This window comes from Capra hircus, chromosome 18, assembly GCF_001704415.2.
Source record: "Capra hircus breed San Clemente chromosome 18, ASM170441v1, whole genome shotgun sequence".
NCBI lineage: Eukaryota > Metazoa > Chordata > Mammalia > Artiodactyla > Bovidae > Capra > Capra hircus.
In genome coordinates, this window is record NC_030825.1 from 21,387,574 (window position 1) to 21,410,605 (window position 23,032).

A 23,032-nucleotide genomic window follows, 5' to 3' on the forward strand; every position below is an offset into this window, starting at 1 on the left:
AACAAGTAACTATTTTATGAACATTCCACTTAAGTTAAAGAAGTCTGGAATCAATGTTTTCTAGTCATCGCTCAATCTGCACAGGGATATTTCCAGGACCTGCCATGCATGCCAAAATTCTCAAATACTCAAGTCCCTTATCTAAAATGGCTAGTATAGTAGGCCCTCCATATCTGCAGGTTCTGCATCTGCAGATAGAGAAAGCAGACTGTATTAATCTTTATAAAAGAGTCCTAAAATAAAAAAACAGTCACACTAAAATGACATTTCCTAAAAGCTATTTTATTCCTAACTATAAATGGATGAGTAATATTTTTCCCTAAAATAAATTAGGTTACTCTAATCTAGACTGGCATATGTCAACTAATTTAGAACAGTTTTTCAAAGGTTTAAAGTACTCTGTTCCATCACAGAGATTAAAGAATTAAATTTCTTTTTCTCAGACTAAACTGACATAATCATTATCATGTCTTTCAGAATACCTAGGTATTTATTATTTTTACCAGAGTGAAAAACTGGTCCTCACACTGCAAAGTAAACAGCTGACACTTCTTTTAAAAGGCAGTTTAATTTCTTTAGTTTGTTATAGCTACAGAGATAAGTGGGTAAGAATCTTGAACACAATAAGCTGAACTAACATTTTTAAGATTTTTTTTAATGTGGACCATTTTCAAAGTCTTTATTGATTTGTACAATATTGCATCTGTTTTATGTTTTAGGTGTTTGGCCACAAATAATGTAGGATCTTAGCTCCACAGTTGTCCGCTAGCTATATGTGACTAATCCAATTCAGTTCAGTTCAGTCGTTCAGAGTAGAGTGTTCAACTCTTTGTGACGCCATGACCTGCAGCACGCCAGGCTTCCCTGTCCTTCACTATCTCCCAAAGTTTGGTCAAGTTAATGTCCACTGACTCAGTGAAGCTATCTAACCATCTCCTTGCTCTCCAAGGGGCTCTCAAGCGTCTTCTCCAGCATAATATTTTGAAAGCATCAATTCTTCGGTGCTCAGCCTTCTTTCTGGTCCAACTCTCACTTCTGCACATGACTACTGGAAAAACCATAGATTTGACTATACAGACCTTTGTGGGCAAAGTGATGTCTCTACTTTCCCCATCTATTTGCCATGAAGTGATGGGACCAGATGCCATGATCTTAATTTTTTGAATGTCAACTTTTAAGCCATCTTTTTCACTCTACTCTTTCACCTTCATCAACAGGCTGCTTAGTTCCTCTTTGCTTTCTGCCACTAGGGTGATGTCATCTGTAAAACTGAGGTTACTGATATTTCTCCCAGAATCTTCATTCCTCCTTGGGCTTCATCCAGCCCAGCCTTTTGCATGATGTACTCTGCATAGAAACTAAATAAGCAGGGTGACAATATACAATCTTGTTTTACTCCTTTTCCAATTTGGAACCAATCTGTTGTTCTACATCTGGTTCCAACTGTTCCTTCTTGAACTACATATAGGTTTCTCAGGAGGCAGGTAAGATGGTCTCGTATTCTCCTCTCCTCAAGAATTTTCCACAGTTTGTTGTGATCCACAGTCAAAGGCTTTTGTGTCAATGAAGCAGTAGATGTTTTCCTGAAATTCCCTTGCTTTTTCTATGATCCAGTGGACGTTGGCGATTTGATCTCTGGTTCCTCTGCCTTTTCTAAACCCAGCTTGAACATCTGCAAATTCTGAGTTCATGTATTGTTGAAGCCTAGCTTGAATCATTTTGAGCTTTACCTTGTTAGCATGTGAAATTAGCACAATTTTGCAGTAGTCTGAACATTCTTTGGCATTGCCTTTGTTTGGGATTGGCATGAAAACTGACCTTTTCCAATCCTGTGGCCACTGTTGAGTTTTCCAAACTTGCAGTATATTGAGTGCAGCTATTTCAAAGCATCATCTTTTAGGATTTGAAATAGCTCAGCTGGAATTCCATCATCTCCACTAGCTTTGTTCGTAGTGATGCTTCCTAAGGCTCACTTGACTTCACACTCCAGGATGTCTGGCTCTAGGTGAGTGATCACACCATTGTGGCTGTCTGGGTCATTAAGAGTTTTTAGTATAGTTCTTCTGTGTATTCTTGCCACTTCTTCTTAATATCTTCGCTTCTGTTAGGTCCATACCATTTCTATCCTTTATTGTGCCCATCGTTGCATGAAATGTTTCCTTGATATCTCTAATTTTCTTGAAGAGATCTCTAGTCTTTCCCATTCTATTGCCTCTATTTCTTTGCCCTGTTCACTTAAGAATGCTTTCTTATCTCTCCCTGCTATTTTTTGGAACTCTGCATTCAGATTGGTTTTCTCCTTTGCCTTTCATTTCTCTTCTTTTCTCATCTATTTGTAAGGCTTCCTCAGACAACCATTTTGCCCTTTTGCATTTCTTTCTCTTGGGGATGGTTTTAATCACCATCTTTTGTACAGTGTTACAAACCTCCATCCTTAGTTCTTCTGGCACTCTATCACATTTAATCCCTTGAATCTATTTGTCACTTCCATCCACTGTATAATTGTAAGGGATTTGATTTCGATCATAACTGAATGGCCTAGTGGTCTTCCCTACTTTCTTTACGTCTGATTTTGCAATAAGGAATTCATGATCTGAGCCGCAGTTAGCTCCAGGTCTTGTTTTTGTAGACTGTGTGGACTTTTCTCCATTTTCAGCTGCACAGAGTACCAATCTGATTTCAGTACTGACCATCTGGTTGATGTCCATGTGTACAGTTGTCTCTGGTGTTGCTGGAAGAGTGTGTTTGCTATGATCAGTGTGTTCTCTTGGCAAAACTCTGTTAGCCTTTGCCTTGTTTCATTTTGTAATCCAAGGTCAAACTTGCCTGTTATTCCATGTACCTCTTGACTTCCTACTTTTGCATTCCAGTCCCTGTGATGAAAAGGACATCTTTTTTGAAAAGGACATCTTTTTTTTGATGCTAGTTCTAGAAAGTCTTAAAGGTCTTCATAGAACCATTAGACTTCAGCTTCTTCAGCATTAGTGGTTGAGGCATAGACTTGGATTACTATGATACTGAATGGTTTGCTTCAAAACGAACAGAGGTCATTTTTTTCATTTGTGAGATTGCATCCAAGTAGTGGATTTTGGACTCTTTCGTTGACTATGATGGCTACTCCATTTCTTCTAAGGGATTCTTGCCCACACTAGTAGATATAATGGTCATCTGAATTAAATTTGCCCATTCCCATCCATTTTAGTTCACTGATTCCTAAAATGTCAATGATCACTCTTGCTATCCTGTTGGACCACTTCCAATTTACCTTGATTCATGGACCTAACATTCCAGGTTCCTATGCAATAAGAACAATAGCTCCACAACCAGGAATCAAAGCCAAACCCTGCACATTGGAAGGTGAAGTCTCAACCATTGGACCACCAGGGAAGTCTCTGAAATAATGTTTCACATGACGCAGACAGAAACAAGAAAATTGTTCTCCTTGGTGAGAGAAGTCAAATTTTTTATTTGACATACTAGGCCACATAAATGTAGCAAACTAACAAAAAAAAGCATCCCCACCTTACCATCTGATGAACAAAAAAGAGCCCGATATATATGTATCTCTAAGCTGCTTACTCACATTGAAAAATAAAACTTGCCAGCTTGATCCTGACAAAAACAAAAGAGCAAACAAAACAAATAGGGACCTTATACCAGTAACAGTATTGAGATTCCCTTTTGCATCTCAATGAATTAGAAATGGATACAAAAGATTCAGGACTACATTGTAACTTTGTATAGGTAAATGAGCAAGGAATACTTCTACAAAATCTTTGTGTAAGAATTATTCAAGAAACATCCTCTAGTTCTCAAATCTGTTAATGTTTAGGAAAGCTAAAAGGACACAGAAGACACTAGCAGCAGTTTCAAAATTATTCCAGGGACAGATATGACTTGCCAGATTCCATTTTTAGTCTCCATATCAACATGCAATTGGAATATACAGCTGTCTAAGCACTGGAACTACCCCAACACTCAAATGAGAGATCACCATCCATATAATGTATGTAATTTAACTAAGGCAGAATAGATGTTAATCATAGCTACCTACAGACTTGCTTTCCTCAGGTTTAGCTTACCGATTCTGTAATAGTGATCCAATTTATCCCATAGAGTTTCATCAGGTCTTGGAAGATTAATGCTTTTCAGAGGTTCGTAAACTGAGCCTGAAGGAAAAATGAAAAACCCAACAAGTCCAGTTATTTTCACCCAAGTAAATGAAGAAACTCCTAAACAAATGAAGAGCCACTATTTAACAATCTAATCTTCATTTTTATAGTGAACTATATTTCACTGTTGTCAAATTTTGGATGAGGAAAGGAGAAAGAAGAAAACACTTGCAGTTTTTCTAAATGCTAGGGCATATCCCCACCCTCACTCCCAGCTAACTCATGTGCATACTGGTCTTAGCAGCTCAAATATAACTACTATTCCTATGGAAGTATAGTAGCATAATAATTCCAGTTCCTTCTGAGAAATATATCTACTTATATGCCCTGAAATGCAAACCTTACTCCTTTCTCAGGCAGTTTTCTGTCCCAGGATAATATTCCTGAACCCCCAAATCATCCGCTTCATGAGTATTCAAACATTGTTCATATTGAAAGCCTGAAACTTCCACTTTCTCCTAGGTAGGTAATATCTGCCTTATTATCTAGATTGTAAGCAGAAACCATTTCTACTTCTCAGCCATGGGAACTACAGCAAGGCGGTAACAGAGCATACTGCTCAAAAGCTACAGAATATCCATTAATCATGATAACCTGTCATAAAATGGATACAGAAAATTGTTCACTTGACAAGGGCACTTTCTCAACTGATGACTGAAAGGCAGACATTTGACCCTTCAGCCATCAGAATAAGCAGTCTCTCATTCTTGTTATAAGCACTCAGAAATTATAAACATCTCAAGGTCACAATTAATCCACCTTGGGATGCAGGTAATGCATGTCATATAGTCTAACAAAATACTAGAAGACTGAACCTATAATTTATTGGGGCAGGGGAGAGGGTCATGTTGGTAGGCATTAAGAATCAATTTTTGAAGAAAATTAAAGCATTTATGTTTGCAAAATTGCTATGTCCAGTATGCTAGTTTAAAGCCAAGTTATGTCTAAGGGAGGTTTAAGTTTTGTTTAGGGCAGGTAAGGGCTTCTCTGGTGGCTCAGATGGTAAAGAATCTGTCTGCAATCCGGAGACCCACGTTTGTTCCCTGGGTCAGGAAGATCCTCTGGGGATATCCTCTTCAGTATTCTTGCCTGGAGAATTCTATGGAGAGAGAAGGCTGGTAGGCTACAGACTACAGGGTTGCAAAGAGTTGGACACAACTCAGTGACTAACACTTACTTTTTCAAAGTAAAGAACTACACATTCAGGCAATAGCGCCATTACCTTTCACTAAAAACAGAGATGCAGATGAAAACAAGGAATATGAAATGACTTGCATGAAGATATTTTTCTAAAATAGTCTTCATAATGACACCAACCAGAATGGTCCCATACAGAAATATGGAAAGGACTACTAACACAGACAGGAAAGCATCAGGACTACAAAGGAGGCAAGGGTCCAGACACGCTCTCTGCCTCCCCACATTCAATTAGCTCTAGGTAGGTGTAAGTATACTGGCAGTAATGGGCAGCCTGGCAGCTAAGGGAGGAATGCTGGCCTGGTAGGTGATAAGGTCTGGGGGCCAGGGAGGTCTACATATTATCCATGAAATTCATCCATAATTAATAAAACAAAATCAGGTCCAAATCATCACGTTTTAAATTTTGCATGTGAATATACAAAGACTAAAGGGGACACATTTGCTAGACCAGAATGAATGTGTACCCTGTTGCCTCAGATGGAAAAGGAACCACCTGCAATGCAGGAGACTCAGGTTCAGTCCCTAGGTTGGGAAGATCCCCTGAAGAAGGCAATGGCTACTCACTCCAGTATTCTTTCCTGGAGAGTTCCATGGACTTGGTATAGGGAGACTGGCGGGCTACAGTCCATAGGATTGCAAAGAATTGGACATGATTGAGCAAGTAACACTAATAACAGTGGAATGATTTGTTTTTACTTAGATTTATTTCTATTTATTTTGTCGTGAAATGATTTGCTTTTATTTAGAGCACTATTATACAGTTAATGTTGTGCTTTATATAAGAATAATAATCACCAGAAGATGCATATATATATTTTCATTACAATTAGGTAAATAATACATGTGCATATGGATAAGGATTAAAACAGAATATGCAAAACTGAAATCTGCATTATAATAGTAGATGAATTTATTTTAAAAGATTATTTCCATGACATTGCATTCATGGTTTTAGAGTGAAAAAAAAATATTTCCCTTAAAAGCCCCTTCAGTTCAGTTCAGTTCAGTAGCTCAGTCATGTCCAACTCTTTGCGACCCCATGAACCGCAGCACACCAGGCCTCCATGTCCATCGCCAACTCCCGGAGTTCACTCAACCTCATGTCCATCGAGTCAGTAATGCCATCCAGCCATCTCATCCTCGGTCGTCCCCTTCTCCTCCTGCCCCCAATCCCTCCCAGCATCAGAGTCTTTTCCAATGAGTCAACTCTTCACATGAGGTGGCCAAAGTACTGGAGTTTCAGCTTTAGCATCATTCCTTCCAATGAACACCCAGGACTGATCTCCTTCAGAATGGACTGTTTGGATCTCCTTGTAGTTCAAGGGACTCTCAAGAGTCTTCTCCAACACCACAGTTCAAAAGCATCAATTCTTTGGCACTCAGCCTTCTTCACAGTCCAGCTCTCACATCCATACATGACTACTGGAAAAACCATAGCCTTGACTAGATGGACCTTTGTTGGCAAAGTAATGTCTCTGCTTTTTAATATGCTATCTAGGTTTGTCATAACTTTCCTTCTAAGGAGTAACTGTCTTTTAATTTCATGGCTGCCATCACCATCTGCAGTGATTTTGGAGCCCCCCAAAATAAAGTCTGACACTGTTTTCACTGTTTCCCCATCTATTTCTCATGAAGTGATGGGACCAGATGCCATGATGTTAGTTTTCTGAATGGTGAGCTTTAAGCCAACTTACCTCCCTGCAAAGACTAAAATGATTCTATCATCTAATGTTTCTCAGTAAAATCATCCATGGAGATTCTTAGAAGCAACATTAAGTATACAACATTGTATATACTTAATGTATAAACAAGTACACATAGTATTAAGTCTGGGAAATCAAACTTTCTAAGAAAATAAATACCCATTCTATAAGACTAAAAGAGATGTTCAAAGCAAAGCAGAAAAGTGTAAAAATAAAAATCATCTAATTCACTGAGAATTTATATATTCTTCTATAGTTCCTTTCTATATCTTCAAAGAAAGCCCATAATGAATTAAAAATAGCTAAGTTAGATAAATGTCAACACTTTAGTGATTACTACTGTAATGTTTCTGAAGTAACTGCATAAAATTAAGTAAGGATGTTCCATAGAATTTATGTCCAGTACCACAAATCTGAAGTCAAAGGAAAAGTCATCAATGGAAATATTTTAAACAAGAATTAGACATCTGGAAAGCATGAATACCAATAAAAATATGAAGGAGAAAGCAATCAACAATGGAGCACCAATTCTCAAAGCCAATGAAAAAAGACACAAAGTAACAGAAAAAATTCTAATAAATGCTTAGAGTTCAAAATGAAGTGAATTTTTAAAATATAAATATTTCTTTTCCACATTTTTCTTATTTTAATTTTGCCTAAATCCAACACCACAGAGGAAGACAAAACTTATCAGTTATGAAGTATGTAAAATGGGTTTAAACATGTCAACCTGATTTTTTACCTCTTAATTCCCTTTGTATTAGAAAAATACAATCTACCTCTTCATTTCATAAGACATTATGTCAAAGAGACAAAAGATAACAAAGAAGATGAAGCAGAAATTGTTATTTGAAGAGACATATTACAGCTTTATGATGAAAGAAGCAAGAACTACTTACTATAAGATTTACTGAGAAGTTCTCAAAATCACAAAATAAAACTGGTAGTTCAAAAACAAACTCTTAAAAGAATAAAAAAGATGACCAAGAGGAAATTCAAGGTGGAACACTGACCAGCAAACCAAGACAACATCAAAAGTGTATTATTTAAGCATCTTGCTTTTCTTTCTATTATTCAAAGCACTTTAATAAAGTGTTATTAACCAAGACTTTGATGATCCCTAAAATAGCTTTATCATTTTTCCATGTAAGGTGGTAGACTAAGATAGATACCATTACTTATGCATTCAGTTAACATATACAGTGAATACCTAAGACTGGAGCATACATCCAGCAGGCTACAAAGCCTACAGATTAGGAAGAAAGGTAAAATAATGTTTTGAATATAATATATATGTTTGTGTAAGATATATATGTATATAAGATATATTATATATATATATATATATGAGAATAACAAGGTAGAGTGGTAAGTTCCTTAAAAGACAAAGGACAGGAAAATTCAACTCCCCTGTGGGGCTCAGAGAACAGAGAACTTCTGCACTGCAGTTGATAAAAATACTAGCAATTACAAATAATTACAAAAAAATAAATAGCTCCAGAGGCTTCCCAAGTGGCTCAGTGGTAAAGGTCTACCTGCCAAGCAGGAGACACGGTTCAATGTGTCGGAGGATCCCCTGCAGAAGGAAACGGCAATCCACTGCAGTATTCCTGCCTGGGAAATCCCATGGGCAGAGAAGCCTGATGGGCTACACTCCAAAGGGTCACACAGTTGGGTACAACCTAGTGACTAAACAACTACAACAAAAATTTTAAGGTGTGCATTTTTTAAGGTGTATGTATTTTTAATGTGTATATACCACATATACACATAATATTTAACAAATAAAGGATACCATATGTATTTCTCATGGAAATATGTCCTTTTTTCCCTACCTCATCCCGCTTGCCCTCTTCTGTCCTCAAAACCATACATTTCCCTATGTCTCAAACATGTAGGCAAAAAAGAAGTTTGTCCTTGCTTGTTTTATAAAAATGGGATCTTGGCAAAGTCTACTCTTGCATGTAGCTCCTTTCATTTAACAACACACAGGGAAATTGCTAAAGGTGATGGCTCTTTCTCATGGATGCTATATATTCCAAGGTGTTGATATACTACAACTTATTCCACTAACTTCTCATCAGTGGGTATATAATTTGTTTCCTATTTTTACCATAACAACAATAATGCAAAACACAGATATACATAGATATAGCCAGGAATATGCTGGAACAGTTAGAATTGGCTGGAGAGTTAAATTTTATAGGGATTTTGGGAGTAGTTGTGAAACACAGCTATAACTACATATTAAATTATATAAAATTAAAACTAATTATTAAAAACAATAGTGATAATTAAACCTCATCACTTCCTATTTTCTACATATGTGCTTTTGAGTTTATTTATACCTATATAACTGTACACTGGAAATACTATGTAGCAGCATGTTAAATTACAATATATCTCTTCCAAACTCTGCATTTAGTGATGTCACATAGAAAAGTAGTACTGAGTTAAATGATTAATGAACTTTTACAATAAATGACAAATTGCATCTTTTAAAAATGCTAAAATAATTCACATTTGTATCAGAAATAGAAGTACTCTATTCTATTAAATGCTTTTCCAATTGGACAGGAATAAAGAAGTAGCCGTCTTTTCATTTCCCAGACTATTAGTGAGCTTGAGAATCTTTACAAACTGGCCATTTGGATTTGCTCTTCTGTGAAATGCCAACATCCTGTAGCCCTTTGCCATTGCTTTATCAGTATTTTGGTCAATTTCTGAGAGCTCTTTGTATACTTTGTATACTATTTATTTTCCCCTGATCAATCATTAGTACACCAATACCAAGATTCAAAGGTGTATATATATACACACACACAGACACATATGTAGATAAATAACAGTCAATGATCTCTTTCCTCATTTGGTTCTAGTTTTCTTTTCTTTTAAAAAGGTTTCTGCTAATCCTGAGGTTACAAATATAGTCACTGAAATTTTCTACTAAGTTTTCTTAAGGCTTTTATAATGTTAAAAAGATAAATTTTCCCCCTTAACTACTTTATCCATTGATAAGTTGGGTGCTGCTAAAGTAAGCAGTAGTTCACAGCAGCACTACTTACAACAGTCAGGACATGGAAGCAACCTAGATGTCCATCAACAGATAAACAGATAGAGAAGTTGTGGTACATATATACAATGGAAGCAAATGTGAAATGAGGTGGATGAACTTAGAGCCTGTTCACAGAGTGAAGTCAGTCAGAAAAATAAATACCATATGTTAATGCATAATTAATGTATGTAATCTAGAAAAATGGTACTGATGAATCTTTGCAGGCAACAAAGGTCCTTATAGTCAAAGTGACAGGTTTCCCAGTAGTCATGCACAGATGTGAGATCTGGACCATAAAGAAGGCTGAGCACTGAAGAACTGATACTTTTAAATTGTGGTGCTGGAGAAGACTCTTGAGAGTCCCTTGGACTGCAAGGAGATCAAACCAGTCAATCCTAAAGGAAATCAATCTTGAATATTCATTGGAAGGACTGTTGCTGAAGCTGAAGCTCAGTACTGTGGCCACCTGATGTGAAGAGCTGACTCACTTGAAAAGACCTTGATGCTGGGAAAGACTGAAGGCAAAAGGAGAAAGAGGCAGCAGAGAATGAGATGGTTACATAGAATCAGTGACTCAGTGGACATGAATTTGATCAGACTCTGGGAGATACTGGAAGACAGAAGAGCCTAGCACATTACAGTCCATGGGGTGGTGAAGAGTTAGACATGACTCAGCAACTGAACAACAACATCCAGAACAAATAACAAAGATGCAGACATAGAGAATGGAATTGTGGACACAGAGACGGGGAAGAAGAGGGGGGATGAACTGAGAAAGTAGCACTGACAGTATACACTACCATGTGTAAAAACATAAAGCTAGTTGAGCTGTTGTTTCGTTACTAAGTTGTGTCCGACTCTTTTGCCACCCCATGGACCGCAGCCTGCCAGGCTCCTCCTGTGAGTAGGATTTCCCAGGGGTTCCACTATGTACTTCTCCAGGGGATCTTCCTGACCCAGGGATTGAACCAGTGTCTCCTGCATTGGCAAGAGGATTCTTTACCACTGAGCCATCAGGGAAGTCTGATACAGTTAATGGGAAGCTGCTATAATACACAGGGAGCCCAGCCCCATGTGCTGTGATGACCTAGACAGGTGGGTGGGGGGGGTGAGAGGCAGGCTCAAGAGGGAGGGCATACATATATGTTGTTGTACCACAGAAACGAACACAGCCACTGTAAGGGAAATATCCTCCAATTTTGTATGTGGCACACTCCCCCAAATAAACAAATAAAGCAGCAAATTCCATTATTTTAAAAAAGATCAAATTGGTCCAGTTTTTTTTTTTAGGTTACAAATATTTGATAGAAAGAGCCATTTGTCCTAAATTATAAACAGAACATTTCAAATTATGGGATTTAAATAGACCATTTCCTCTTGAAATAATACAACTTAATTTTCAAAGGCTATAAAGAAACTCTATTATCTAATAATGTAGCATTTGGCCTACTTACATACAAGATTTCAAACCCATCATGGACATATGATATTTAAAAGCAGCTTAGCAATAATCAGCTTCATGTGCAGTTACATTAATGTTTCTAAAACTCTCCATTACTTGAAGTAACATATTGATTTTTTTTTAAAGTAATGTATGTAGCACTCAATACTGCATACTGACACAAAAACGACTGAAAATGCATGACTGACTGAGAGCATCATTTATATATGATATATTTTCAAGCAACTTTGAAATTTAAATTAAATCATTAACTTGAGATGATAATTTTTCATCTTACCATCTCCTTTTACTCTTCCACTGATAAAAACTAGACAGTGCTACTATACAAAGGGCAGGTTATTCTAATAACATTCTCACCTTTGTATCCCTAATATCAGTACTAGTAAGTTTTCAATCCAAATATTTATAGAATTGAACTAAGTGACCCACATGATTAGGGGAAGGCCTTCTTGAATTCTAGAGGCATTCTTACAGTACCCTGTAAATACCTTAAGTACAGTTCTTGCTTATGACATTTTATTTTCACTATTAGATTACTATGTTATACTACACTGGACGCCAAACAATAAACAGGGGCCATATCTAGTACATAGTAAATGGCAGTGAGAGTTTAGTAAGAAGGAGGGAAAACATGAGGAGAAGATGACCAAAATAATTTTCCTGAAAATTCTGTTTTCAGAAAACTTTTGATGACTAGTTTACATATTCTCACAGGCTACATTATCTCTTGGAATGGTCCCATCCAACTCGGAATACACAATACATGACTCAGGATTTTGAGCATCTTCAAGATCATCATCTCCTTGCAAAACAAAGAAACAAATTATTTTCTTCATTGTTCAGTTCCAGCATGCACAGAAATTTCAATATGTCCCCAGCAGAAGAATGAATACATTATCACATCTCCATTCAGTGAAGAACCTTGAAAGAGCCTTATCTGCTTCTAATATCACTAAAGACCAAAAAAACATGGTAGGAAAAAGTAATGTCATAGAACAAGATGTACAATATATTCCCTGTTGCAAAAAGAAACTTGCATGTGTGATGTTTACAAATATATGTGCATATATATTTTTAAAATATTTTAAAGGATTTTTTAAAATCTTTAAGAATATGCACCAAAATGTTAAAAATGATTAGTACTAGGGAGAGGACAGTGATTTTTACTTTACTTCTTAAGAATATATTTATCACTTGTACAATTTATGATAAGAAAGGGACATTTTGAATGCACACTATTGATACTCTGCATTGTAAAAGATACTTTATATACCTTGTCCCATTTCATTATTCTCACAAAGGAATGAGGTTGGCATTAAATTGAAGCACAAAGCAGTTATTAAAAGGCAGTCCAAATCTGAATACAGGGTTCTCTAAAGAGAAACTTTTTGTGTGCTCTTTGTCCTTTACCATGAAACTTCATAAAAATGCTTGGCTAAGAAGAGTTAAGAGCTCTTAATCGGTGTTTTCATTTTCTGCTTTAAACAACAGATTATTCCAAAATTAGATGTACAAGTATACACACATACACGGATACTTTAACTTACATAACCCCAACTTATTATCACAATTCACCTGAAATCTCAACTTTTTAAGTCTATGTTTCTGCATGGAAAGTTGTGTAAGAAACATATTTTAAATGTAAAATATTAAATGGCAAATGTAAAATAACACAACTTCATAAAAATAAAGTAAAATTTGCCTCTTCAACGTATCCAAGTAAGATGTGAAAAGGCCATTCCACTGTTCCCACTTTATTTTTAATAAAAAGGTATTAAGTTCTTCCAGTGACCTTTAAGGAAGGAGCACAGCCTATAAAATCTATTTAAGGATATTAAATCTGGTTGATGTTTCAGGTGTCGACCTTATGAATACCAATCTCTCAATTAGCTATTTCCTTTTCCTTCCTTATTTATAGTCTAGTAGAGTACCTCACCATAATATACCATGAATGTGTATGATTTCTGTGAGGTCAAACCTGTATTCCAACAGTTCTAATGTTTCTGAAAAGTGTCTGGAATTCCTTTTATGAAAAAAAGGCATTCAGAAAAGGCACAGTTATTAAAATTTTTCAACAGCAGTTTCTCATTCACTGTTATAACTCCAGTGACGACAGTGCCAGGACACAGTGAGCACTCAATAAATATTTATTGAACAAACGGAATTAATATCCTTTGATATCTAAAATTTACCGAGTTACTAGGAATCAGTTGCAATGAATAAGGTGATTCATTACAACAGATGAAGTTAAGTAAAACTCACTGGTCAATAACCTAAGCTGTGACCATACAGTAATTTAATTTGTTCTATTCTTCTATTTTAGTTTATTCTGTTCTACTATTCTATTGCTCATGAAGAAGGTGCTCAGCGAAAACATAAAAGGATATAATTTAAAAATGAACAAATGTATACAGCTTACAAGTGAGTCACTTTATAAAGTATAATACTTAACCTGAACATATAAGATTTCTCTAGAGACACCTATAGTCATTATTTCATGCTTATATTACAAGTAAAATTTTTCAATTCCCAACCTCTAAGTCTTAAGTGATAGCATGTTAGATACATATGAATTGAATTATAGGGAGGGAATAAAGAACTTCACTATATACCATTCCCAATCTCCACAATATTTAATTTTATTAAATCTTCTGTTATTAAAGCAAAAAAATATATTAGGCATTTTGATATGTCATATGTTATTCAAAGCAAGTCTTACAGAAATAATAATTTCAAGCTATTCAGGATTTGGAAAGATGGAAATGAACCATTTTCCTTTATTATCTGCACTTTGGTGAATCCTGATCTGCATTTTTTGTCTTGGCAAATATAAGCAATGCATTTAATATGAATGTTGTTACTACTAATTATAAATTGCCCTGATAACACTTCATAGGATAAGTTTGAACAGAGAAGTCTTGAATGTTAATTGAAAAAAATAACAATAAACTATAAATTAGCAAAGTAAGCTAACCATAAGAATAAAAATATTCTAACCAGAAATAGAAAATTAGAAATACTTCTGACAGTATAGAGTTTGTCAACAATGAATGCTAGTTAATTTTCTTCTCATTAAAATGCAGTGAAGTTTAGGTCACTGGCTAAAAAAGGGCAGAGATATTTTTACCATTTTCTACACTATACCATCAGACTTTGGTGATTTGATCTAAAGCTGTCTTGAGAGTCTGAGTCAATAAACTGTCTTCTGTGAACATTCACATATAATACAAACATAACTGATGAAACGTTCTTGCATGGAATTCAATCACACTTTTTAGAAGCCAACTTTTATCAAGTGATATATGATCCTAAGATTCAATCAAGTAAAAAATGAGGTTTCCCAGCTATCCATTGCCCTTCCTTCTCTTCCCACCGCCCCCCCTCCGCCGAGTGTAAGGAAGCTCCTGGAAAGAGACTGTCATAATACCTAGGAGGGTGTGGAAAGAACATGGGCTATGAAAACAGACAGACCTCGGCTACAGGCACAGCTATGTCCACAGCTTTCTACACTTGGGCACTCTCTGAGCTAGGTCTTCTCATCTGTAAAGTGGGGGGAAAATTACTTAACCTCATTGGATTGTTGTGAGAATAAATGAAATATGTCAGGTATAGCACTGGCATAGTGTATATTAACCACTTATTGTTTTCCCTTCTCCACTTTTAAACTTTTGAATCTCCTCCAGCACTTAGCATAGTATTAACCACAAAATTAGAAATCAAAGAATTTTAATTAGTTAGCTTTGTCAGGTTAATATTAGAATCCTCTTGATCAATGCAAGGATGGATGCCCCACAGAATGGTTTTAAATTTGCAACTTAAAAATCAGTAATTAAGAAATGGCAAAAAGCTAAATGAGTGAAATTTGAGCTTTGTGATATTAAAGTACCCTTGGATTGCTATACATAATTTAATGTCTATGTGCAGAAGCCATAGGAAACCAAGATTAACATGTTTAACAATGCTGGAGGAAAGAGCATAACTGAGACTGGAAGAGCAAAAGCTCCCCTAAAGTATGACCCTGTACTACATAGGAGTGATGCTAACAGGTCTTCAATAAAATTTCATAACCAAAACCAATAATTATTTCTGAAGCATAATTATTCAGAATTAACTTTAATTTCACTAACAACCTCCATGGCCACTGTCAAACATCCCCCCAAAATATGCCATCCATATAGGGAGACAAAACAAAGTCAAGACCCTTGGGAGCAGAATCACATCTGTCATTAAGATGTGGGACTGGCTCAAGATGGCAGAACAGAAGGATGTGCGCTCATCTCCTCCTGCAAGAGCACCAAAATCACAACTAGCTGTTGAACAACCATACACAGAAGGACGCTAGAACCCACCCCAAAAAGACACTCTACATCCAAAGACAAGTAAGAAGCAGCAATGATATAGTAGGAGAGGCACAATTATGATAAAATCAAACCCCATACCTGCCAGGTGGGCAACCCACAAACTGGAGAACAAAATATCAAAGAAGTTCTCCCACTGTAGTAAAGGTTCTAAGCCATATGTTAGGCTTCCCAGTGGGGGATGAGGAAACAGAGACCCCACTCTTGGAGGGCAAAAACAAAATGTCATGTGCACCAAGACCCAGGGGAAAGGAGCAGAGACCCCATAGAAACGGAACCAGACCTACCTGCTCATGTTGGAGGGTCTCTTGTGGAGGTGTTGGTCAGCAATGGCTTGCCATGGGGACAGGGGTACTGGCAGCAGCACTCCTGGAAGGTGCCCCTTGGCAAGGCCCTCTTAAAGGCTGCCATTAACACTACCATACAGCCCACAGGCCCCAGGGCTGGGTTGCCTCAGGCCAAACAAAGCACTGGGAGGGAACACAGTCCCAAGCATCAGCAGATAACTGGATTCAAGTTTTACTGAGCAAGGCCCTGCCCAGAGCAAGACCCAGTTTTTCCATTAGGAAGCTTACATAAGCATCTTAGTCTCATCCACCAGTGGGTAGATAGAAGAAGAAAGAAGAACCACAACTCCATAGCTGCCAGAAAGAAAAACCACAGAAAGTTAATCAGGATTAAAAAAGAGGGTTATGGAGCAGATGAAGGGACAACATAAAACCCCTGAAAAACAACTAAATAGAGATAGGCAACCTTCCAGAAAAAGAATTCAGATAAATGATAGTGAAGATGATCCACGATCTAGAAAAAGAATGGAGAAGACATAAAAAACGTTTACCAAAGACCTAGAAGAGCTAAAGAACAGAGATGAACAATATACTAGAAGGAATCAATAGGAGAATAACTGAGGCAGAAGGAAAGATAAGCGACCTGGAAGACAGAATGGTGGAAATCACTGCCACAGAACAGAGTATAGAAAAGAGAATGATAAAAACTGAAGACAGCATAAGAGACCTCTGGGACAACATTAAATGCACCAATATTCACATTATATGGGTCTCAGAAGGAGAAGAGAAGGACCCAAGAAAATGTGTGAAGAGATAATAGCTGAAAATTTCCCTAACATGGGAAAGGAAAGACTCAACCAAATCCAGGAAGTGCAGAGAGTCCCAAGCAGGATAAACCCAAGGAAGAACATACCAAGAAACACAGTAATCAAACTGATGAAGATTAAAGACAAGGATAAAATATTAAAAGCAACAAGGGAAAAACGACAATATACAAGGGAACTCCTATAAGGTCACCAGCCAATTTCTCAGCAGACGCTCTATAAGCCAAAACAGAATGGCACGATACATTTAAAGTGATGAAAAGGAAGAACTTGCAACCAAGAAGGAGATCAGCCCTGGGATTTCTTTGGAAGGAATGATGCTAAAGCTGAAACTCCAGTACTTTGGCCACCTCATGGGAAGAGCTGACTCACTGGAAAAGACTCTGATGCTGGGAGGGATTGGGGGCAGGAGGAGAAGGGGACAGAGGATGAGACGGCAGGATGGCATCACTGACTCAATGGACGTGAGTCTGAGTGAACTCCGGGAGATGGTGATGGACAGGGAGGCCTGGCGTGCTGCGATTCATGGGGTCGCAAAGAATCAGACATGACTGAGCGACTGAACTGAACTGAACTGAACTGAATAACCAAGAATACTCTAATCAGCAAGACTCTCATTCAGATTTGACAGAGAAATCAAAAGCTCTCAGACAAGCAGAAGTTAAGGGAATTTCAGCACCACCAAATCAGTTTTCTAACAAATGCTAAAGGAACTTCTCTAGGCAGGAAACATCAAGAGAAGGAAAACAACTACACAAAATAAACCCAAAACAATTAAGGAAATGGTAATAGAATCATACATTTTGATAATTACCTTAAATGTAAATAGATTAAATGCACTAACCAAAAGACATATACTGGATGGATGGATGAAAACATGTGCATGTATTCAGTTCCACTTACCACATCGTTTTTTGTAACCTCCAAATTGTATGTAATTATTTTTATATCCTTAGGGTAATCATGCTTCCATTATGGCTTGCAACTGCAATTATTGTTTTTGTCCAAATACTGACTATGAAAACTGATAAACAGCTTTCATTGGGACTATGTAACTATTATTTGCTTAATATCACTGTATTATGATTGGGCAACAGAAAATAACAGGATTCTATATCACTAAAGTTACCATTTAATAGAAAAATCTGTAATCACATTTAAAATCCAGAATATCAGAATTATCTTGGGATTTTCTGAAAAATATAAGTGCTTAGGTATTGCTTCTTTTTCTCCAAAGCTCCAGATGTGTTTCTAATGAGCAACCATGCTTAAAAACAACTGGATTATTTATATGATGATATTTTACTTTTATCTAGTTTCTTTCAAATGGGAAGTGCTCCCATTTCATTCAGTTTGTTTTCCAATTTATCTCTTTTTTGGTTGTTTTTTTTTCAAGCCTTTATCAAGCTTCTGTATATATAAATACTTAAATAGTATGTATAATATATATGTTTTAGAAAATTAAAAAAGAAGACTTCTCAAATTAAATGTGATTTGGTTAAAACAAAACAAAAAAAAGAAGCATAGGATGCATATTAGGCTACTGAACTCATGTTATAATGAAAATATTAAAACACAAATTAACCAACTTTCTAATACATACATTTAAAATTATAGACCTGGAATACTATAATAGGCATCCTTTAAGTACTAAATGTTTTCATCAAGAAATACACTATTCAAACTATCTAGTTTGGCTTAAATGTTTCATGTCTATTCTAAGTGTAGCTTAGCTGTGCAATATTTTTTATGGGCTATTAGTTTTTTATTGAATACAAAACTGAAAGAATGTAACCCTGGGTGAATACTAAGCCTATTAAAATTTTGCTGAACTTTAATTTGCATTATAATTTAGTTGTAAGAATTTTACAGTAAAAAAATGGAAATGAAAACCGGAGTCATGACAATGGATATTTAGGTATTCAGTATAAGATATTCAGCTTACAATATTACAAATGGAACTAAACTATACTGCAACATGAAACCACAGTAAAAATCAGCTTTGAATTTGCTAGTTTTCTGTAGTTAATTTGAAGACCATTTGCTGTTTCCTCTCCTTTTCAAACAATTATATCTATTACTAGAGCACCTACCCTCAGTTTTTTGTTCATTCTGTAAGAATGAATCCTATGAATCTTATCTTACAAGTATGCCTAGAGGAAAAAATACTTTTCTGAAGGTATTATAAATTCCCTGTCTACTGGTATTATTCTGCTTGAAATGATAAACTACATGAGATACGAAAGAGGCCAGATCCTGGACACATCACCACTTCCACTACCATCAAACAAGGGCCTACGCAAAGATCTTCAAGTAATCAGCACTTCAGTTTCTCAAAGAAATAGCTGTGGAAAATAAACTGGACTGTAGAAAATAAATTTAACTTCTACACCTAACTAAATATGCCTCTTATTTTCATTCAGTTGGCTAGGCAATTCCCTGGAAACAGAAGCAGTCATTACATCCTGAAACAGAGGTGGCAACTGAAATGAAGATCCCCTGGACAGACAGTATCAACAAATATGATTAAAGAAATAAGTAGGACTCCCCAGGTGGTCCAGTAGTTAAGAATCTTCCTGCCAATGCAGGGGACACAGATTTGACCCCTGGTCCAGGAAGATTCTACATGCTGTGGAGGAACTAAGCCCATGCACCAAAACCACTGAGCCTGCCACACACAGCAAGAGAAGCCACCGCAATGAGAAGCCTGGACTTCACAAGCAAGAGTAACCTCCACTCCTGCTGCGGCAACTAAAGAAAACCAGAGCACAATAATGACTCAGCATAGCCAATAAATAAAGTAAATTAAAGAAATAATGTACGGTAATGACACTAGACAGAAATATAAGTAAGATCCACCCACCTCCAAAAACGTTTGCTGTAAAATTTAACTTTTGTTAATGTATAGCAACAGGCTCAAACAGGAGTCCCGAACTAGAAATCCAAATGCTCTTGTGCAGTTGAGTAAAAAGGATTTGGTCCAGGTAAAATCAGGTCAGAAGTCAGAATCTGGAGAAGACCAACAAACTGGTAAAAGACACCCATACTAGCAAAAGGAGGGCTTCCCTCATAGCTCAGTTGGCTAAGAATCCGCCTGCAATGTAGGGACCCCAGTATGATTCCTGGGTTGGGAAGATCCTCTGGAGAAGGGATAGGCTACTCACTCCAGTATTTTTGGGCTTCCATTGTGGCTCAGCTGGTAAAGAATCCTCCAGCAATGTGGGAGACCTGGGTTCGATCCGTGGGTTGAGACGATCCCCTGGAGAAGGAAAAGGCTACCCACTCCAGTATTCTGGCCTAGAGAATTCCATGGACTGTAGTGTCCACGGGGTCGCAAAGAGTCGACATGACTGAGAGACTTTCACTAGCGAAAGGAGGCTGCAGAAACAGTCACGGCCAGACATAGGAACTGCAGGGTCATGCTGAACAGGAATCAGTGAGGCCAATGATGACAAATTTATCCAAAGATGATGTTTAAGATTGGGAACATGACAGACCTAATTCAGCACCCAAGATTCAGAGCCTAAAATATAACACAGAGAAGACATGAGGACTGCTGCTCAACAAGTATGGTGCTATGGAGAGACATTTCCCCCCAAAGTGTAGTCCATCCACTAGCATACTAGCAAAAGGGCCTCCCTGGGAGGTAGCTAGAACTACTGACTCTCAGGCAACATGCCAGACCTGCTACACCAGAATCTACATTTTAAGGAGATCCAAGGCTCTAAGAGGTAGTTATTTCATCTTCTAGAAATCAAGAAAGGTGAGACGGAAAAAGAGAAGAAAACGGGATCAAATAGCAACTTTATTGTCTTAGGAAAATCCAACTCCACACACCCTAGAATATAAGGATGCAGACTAACTAAAACAGCTTCAATGGAGCTCAGTCGCTCAGCGTGTCCGACTCTTTGCAACACCATGGACTGAAGCCTGGAAGCATGCCAGGCTTCCTTGTCCATCACCATCCCAGAGCTTACTCAAACTCATATACATCAAGTGCATGATGGATCTAATCATCTCATCCTCGGTGGTCCCCTTCTCCTCCTGCCTTCAATCTTTCCCAGCATCAGGGTCTTTTCAAATGACTCAGTTCTTTGCATCAGGTGGCCGAATATTGGACTTTCTGCTTCAGCATCAGTCCTTCCAATGAATATTCAGGACTTACTTCCTTTAGGATGGACTGGTTGGATCTCCTGGCAGTCCAAGGGCCTCTCAAGAGTCTTCTCCAACACCACAGTTCAAAAGCATCAATTCTTCAGTGCTCAGCTTTCTTTATAGTCTAACTCTCACATTCATACACGATTACTGGAAAAACCATAGCTGTGACCAGATGGACCTTAGTTGGCAAAGTAATGTCTCTGCTTTTTAATATGCTGTCTAGGTTGGTCACAACTTTTATGCCAAGGAGCAAGCGTCTTTTAATTTCATAGCTGCAGTGACCATTTGCAGTGATTTTGGAATCCAAAAAAATGAAGTCTGTCACTGTTTCCATCGTTTCAATCACCATCTGCAGTGATTTTGGAGCCCAGGAAAATCAAGTCAGCCATTGTTTCCACTGTTTCCCCCTCTATTTGCCATGAAGTGATGTTATCAGATGCCATGATGTAAGTTTTCTGAATGTTGAGTTTTAAACCAACTTCTTCACTCTCCTCTTTACCTTTCATCAAGAGGCTCTTTAGTGCTTCTTCACTTTCTGTCATAAGAGTGGTGTCATCTGCATATCTGAGGTTATGGACATTTCTCCCAGCAATCTTGATTCCAGCTTGTGCTTCATACACCCCAGCATTTCTCATGATGTACTCTGCATCTAAGTTAAATAAGCACAGTGACAAAATATAGCTTGATGTACTTCCCCGATTTGGAACCAGTCTGTTGTTCCATGTCCAGTTTTAACTGTTGCTTAATGATCTGCATAGAGATTTCTCAAGAGGCAGGTCAGGTGCTCTGGTATTCCCATCTCTCGAAGAATTTTCCACAGTTTGTTCTGATCCACACAATCAAAGGCTTTCACATAGTCAATAAAGCACTAGCAGATACTTGTCTAGAACACTCTCATTTTTTATATGATCCAACAGATGTTGGCAATTTGATATCTGATTCCTCTGGCTTTTCTAAATCCAGATTGAACATCTGGAAGTTCTTGGTTCATGTACTGTTGAAGTCTGGCCTGGAGAATTTTAAGCATTACTTTGCTAGCATGCGAGATGAGTGCAATTGCGCAGTAGTTTGAACATTCTTTGGCATTGCCTTTCTTTGGGATTGGAATGAAAACTGACCTTTTCCAGTCCTGTGGCCACTGCTAAGTTTTCCAAATTTGCTGGCATATTGAGTGCAAAACTCTCACAGCATCATCCTTTAGGATTTGAAATAGCTCAACTGGAATGCCATCACCTCCACTAGCTTTGTTTGTAGTGATGCTTCCTAAGGCCCACTTGATTTCACATTCCAGGATGTCTGGCTCTAGGTGAGTGATGACACCATCGTAGTTATCTGGGTCATGAAGATCTTTTTTTGTATAGATATTCTGTGTATACATGCCACCTCTTAATATCTTCTGGTTCTGTTAGGTCATTCCATTTCTGTCCTTTATTGAGCCCATCTTTGCATGAAATGTTCCCTTGTTATCTCTAATTTTCTTGAAGAGATATCTACTCTTTCCCATTCTATTATTTTCCTCTATTTCTCTGCCTTGATCACTGAGTAATGCTTTCCTATCTCTCCTTTCCATTCTTTGGAACTCTTCATTCAACGTATAATGAAAATGCGTATATCTTTTCTTTTCTCTTTTAGGAGGTCAACCCTGGGATTTCTTTGGAAGGAATGATGCTAAAGCTGAAACTCCAGTACTTTGGCCACCTCATGGGAAGAGCTGACTCACTGGAAAAGACTCTGATGCTGGGAGGGATTGGGGGCAGGAGGAGAAGGGGACGACCGAGGATGAGATGGCTGGATGGCATCACGGACTCGATGG

At 37.4% G+C, this 23,032-nt stretch overlaps 1 protein-coding gene across 5 annotated transcripts in view; it reads right to left on the minus strand.

Annotated features, from left to right (window-relative positions):
• Nucleotides 1-23,032, minus strand: part of PHKB (phosphorylase kinase regulatory subunit beta) — a 231,683-nt gene that overhangs the window by 192,889 nt on the left and 15,762 nt on the right. For all 5 annotated transcript variants that reach the window (XM_018061966.1, XM_018061969.1, XM_018061967.1 and 2 more), the window contains one exon: nt 4,083-4,169. In XM_018061966.1, coding sequence (XP_017917455.1) covers nt 4,083-4,169 — 87 coding nt within the window. The remainder of the gene's footprint in view (nt 1-4,082; nt 4,170-23,032) is intronic.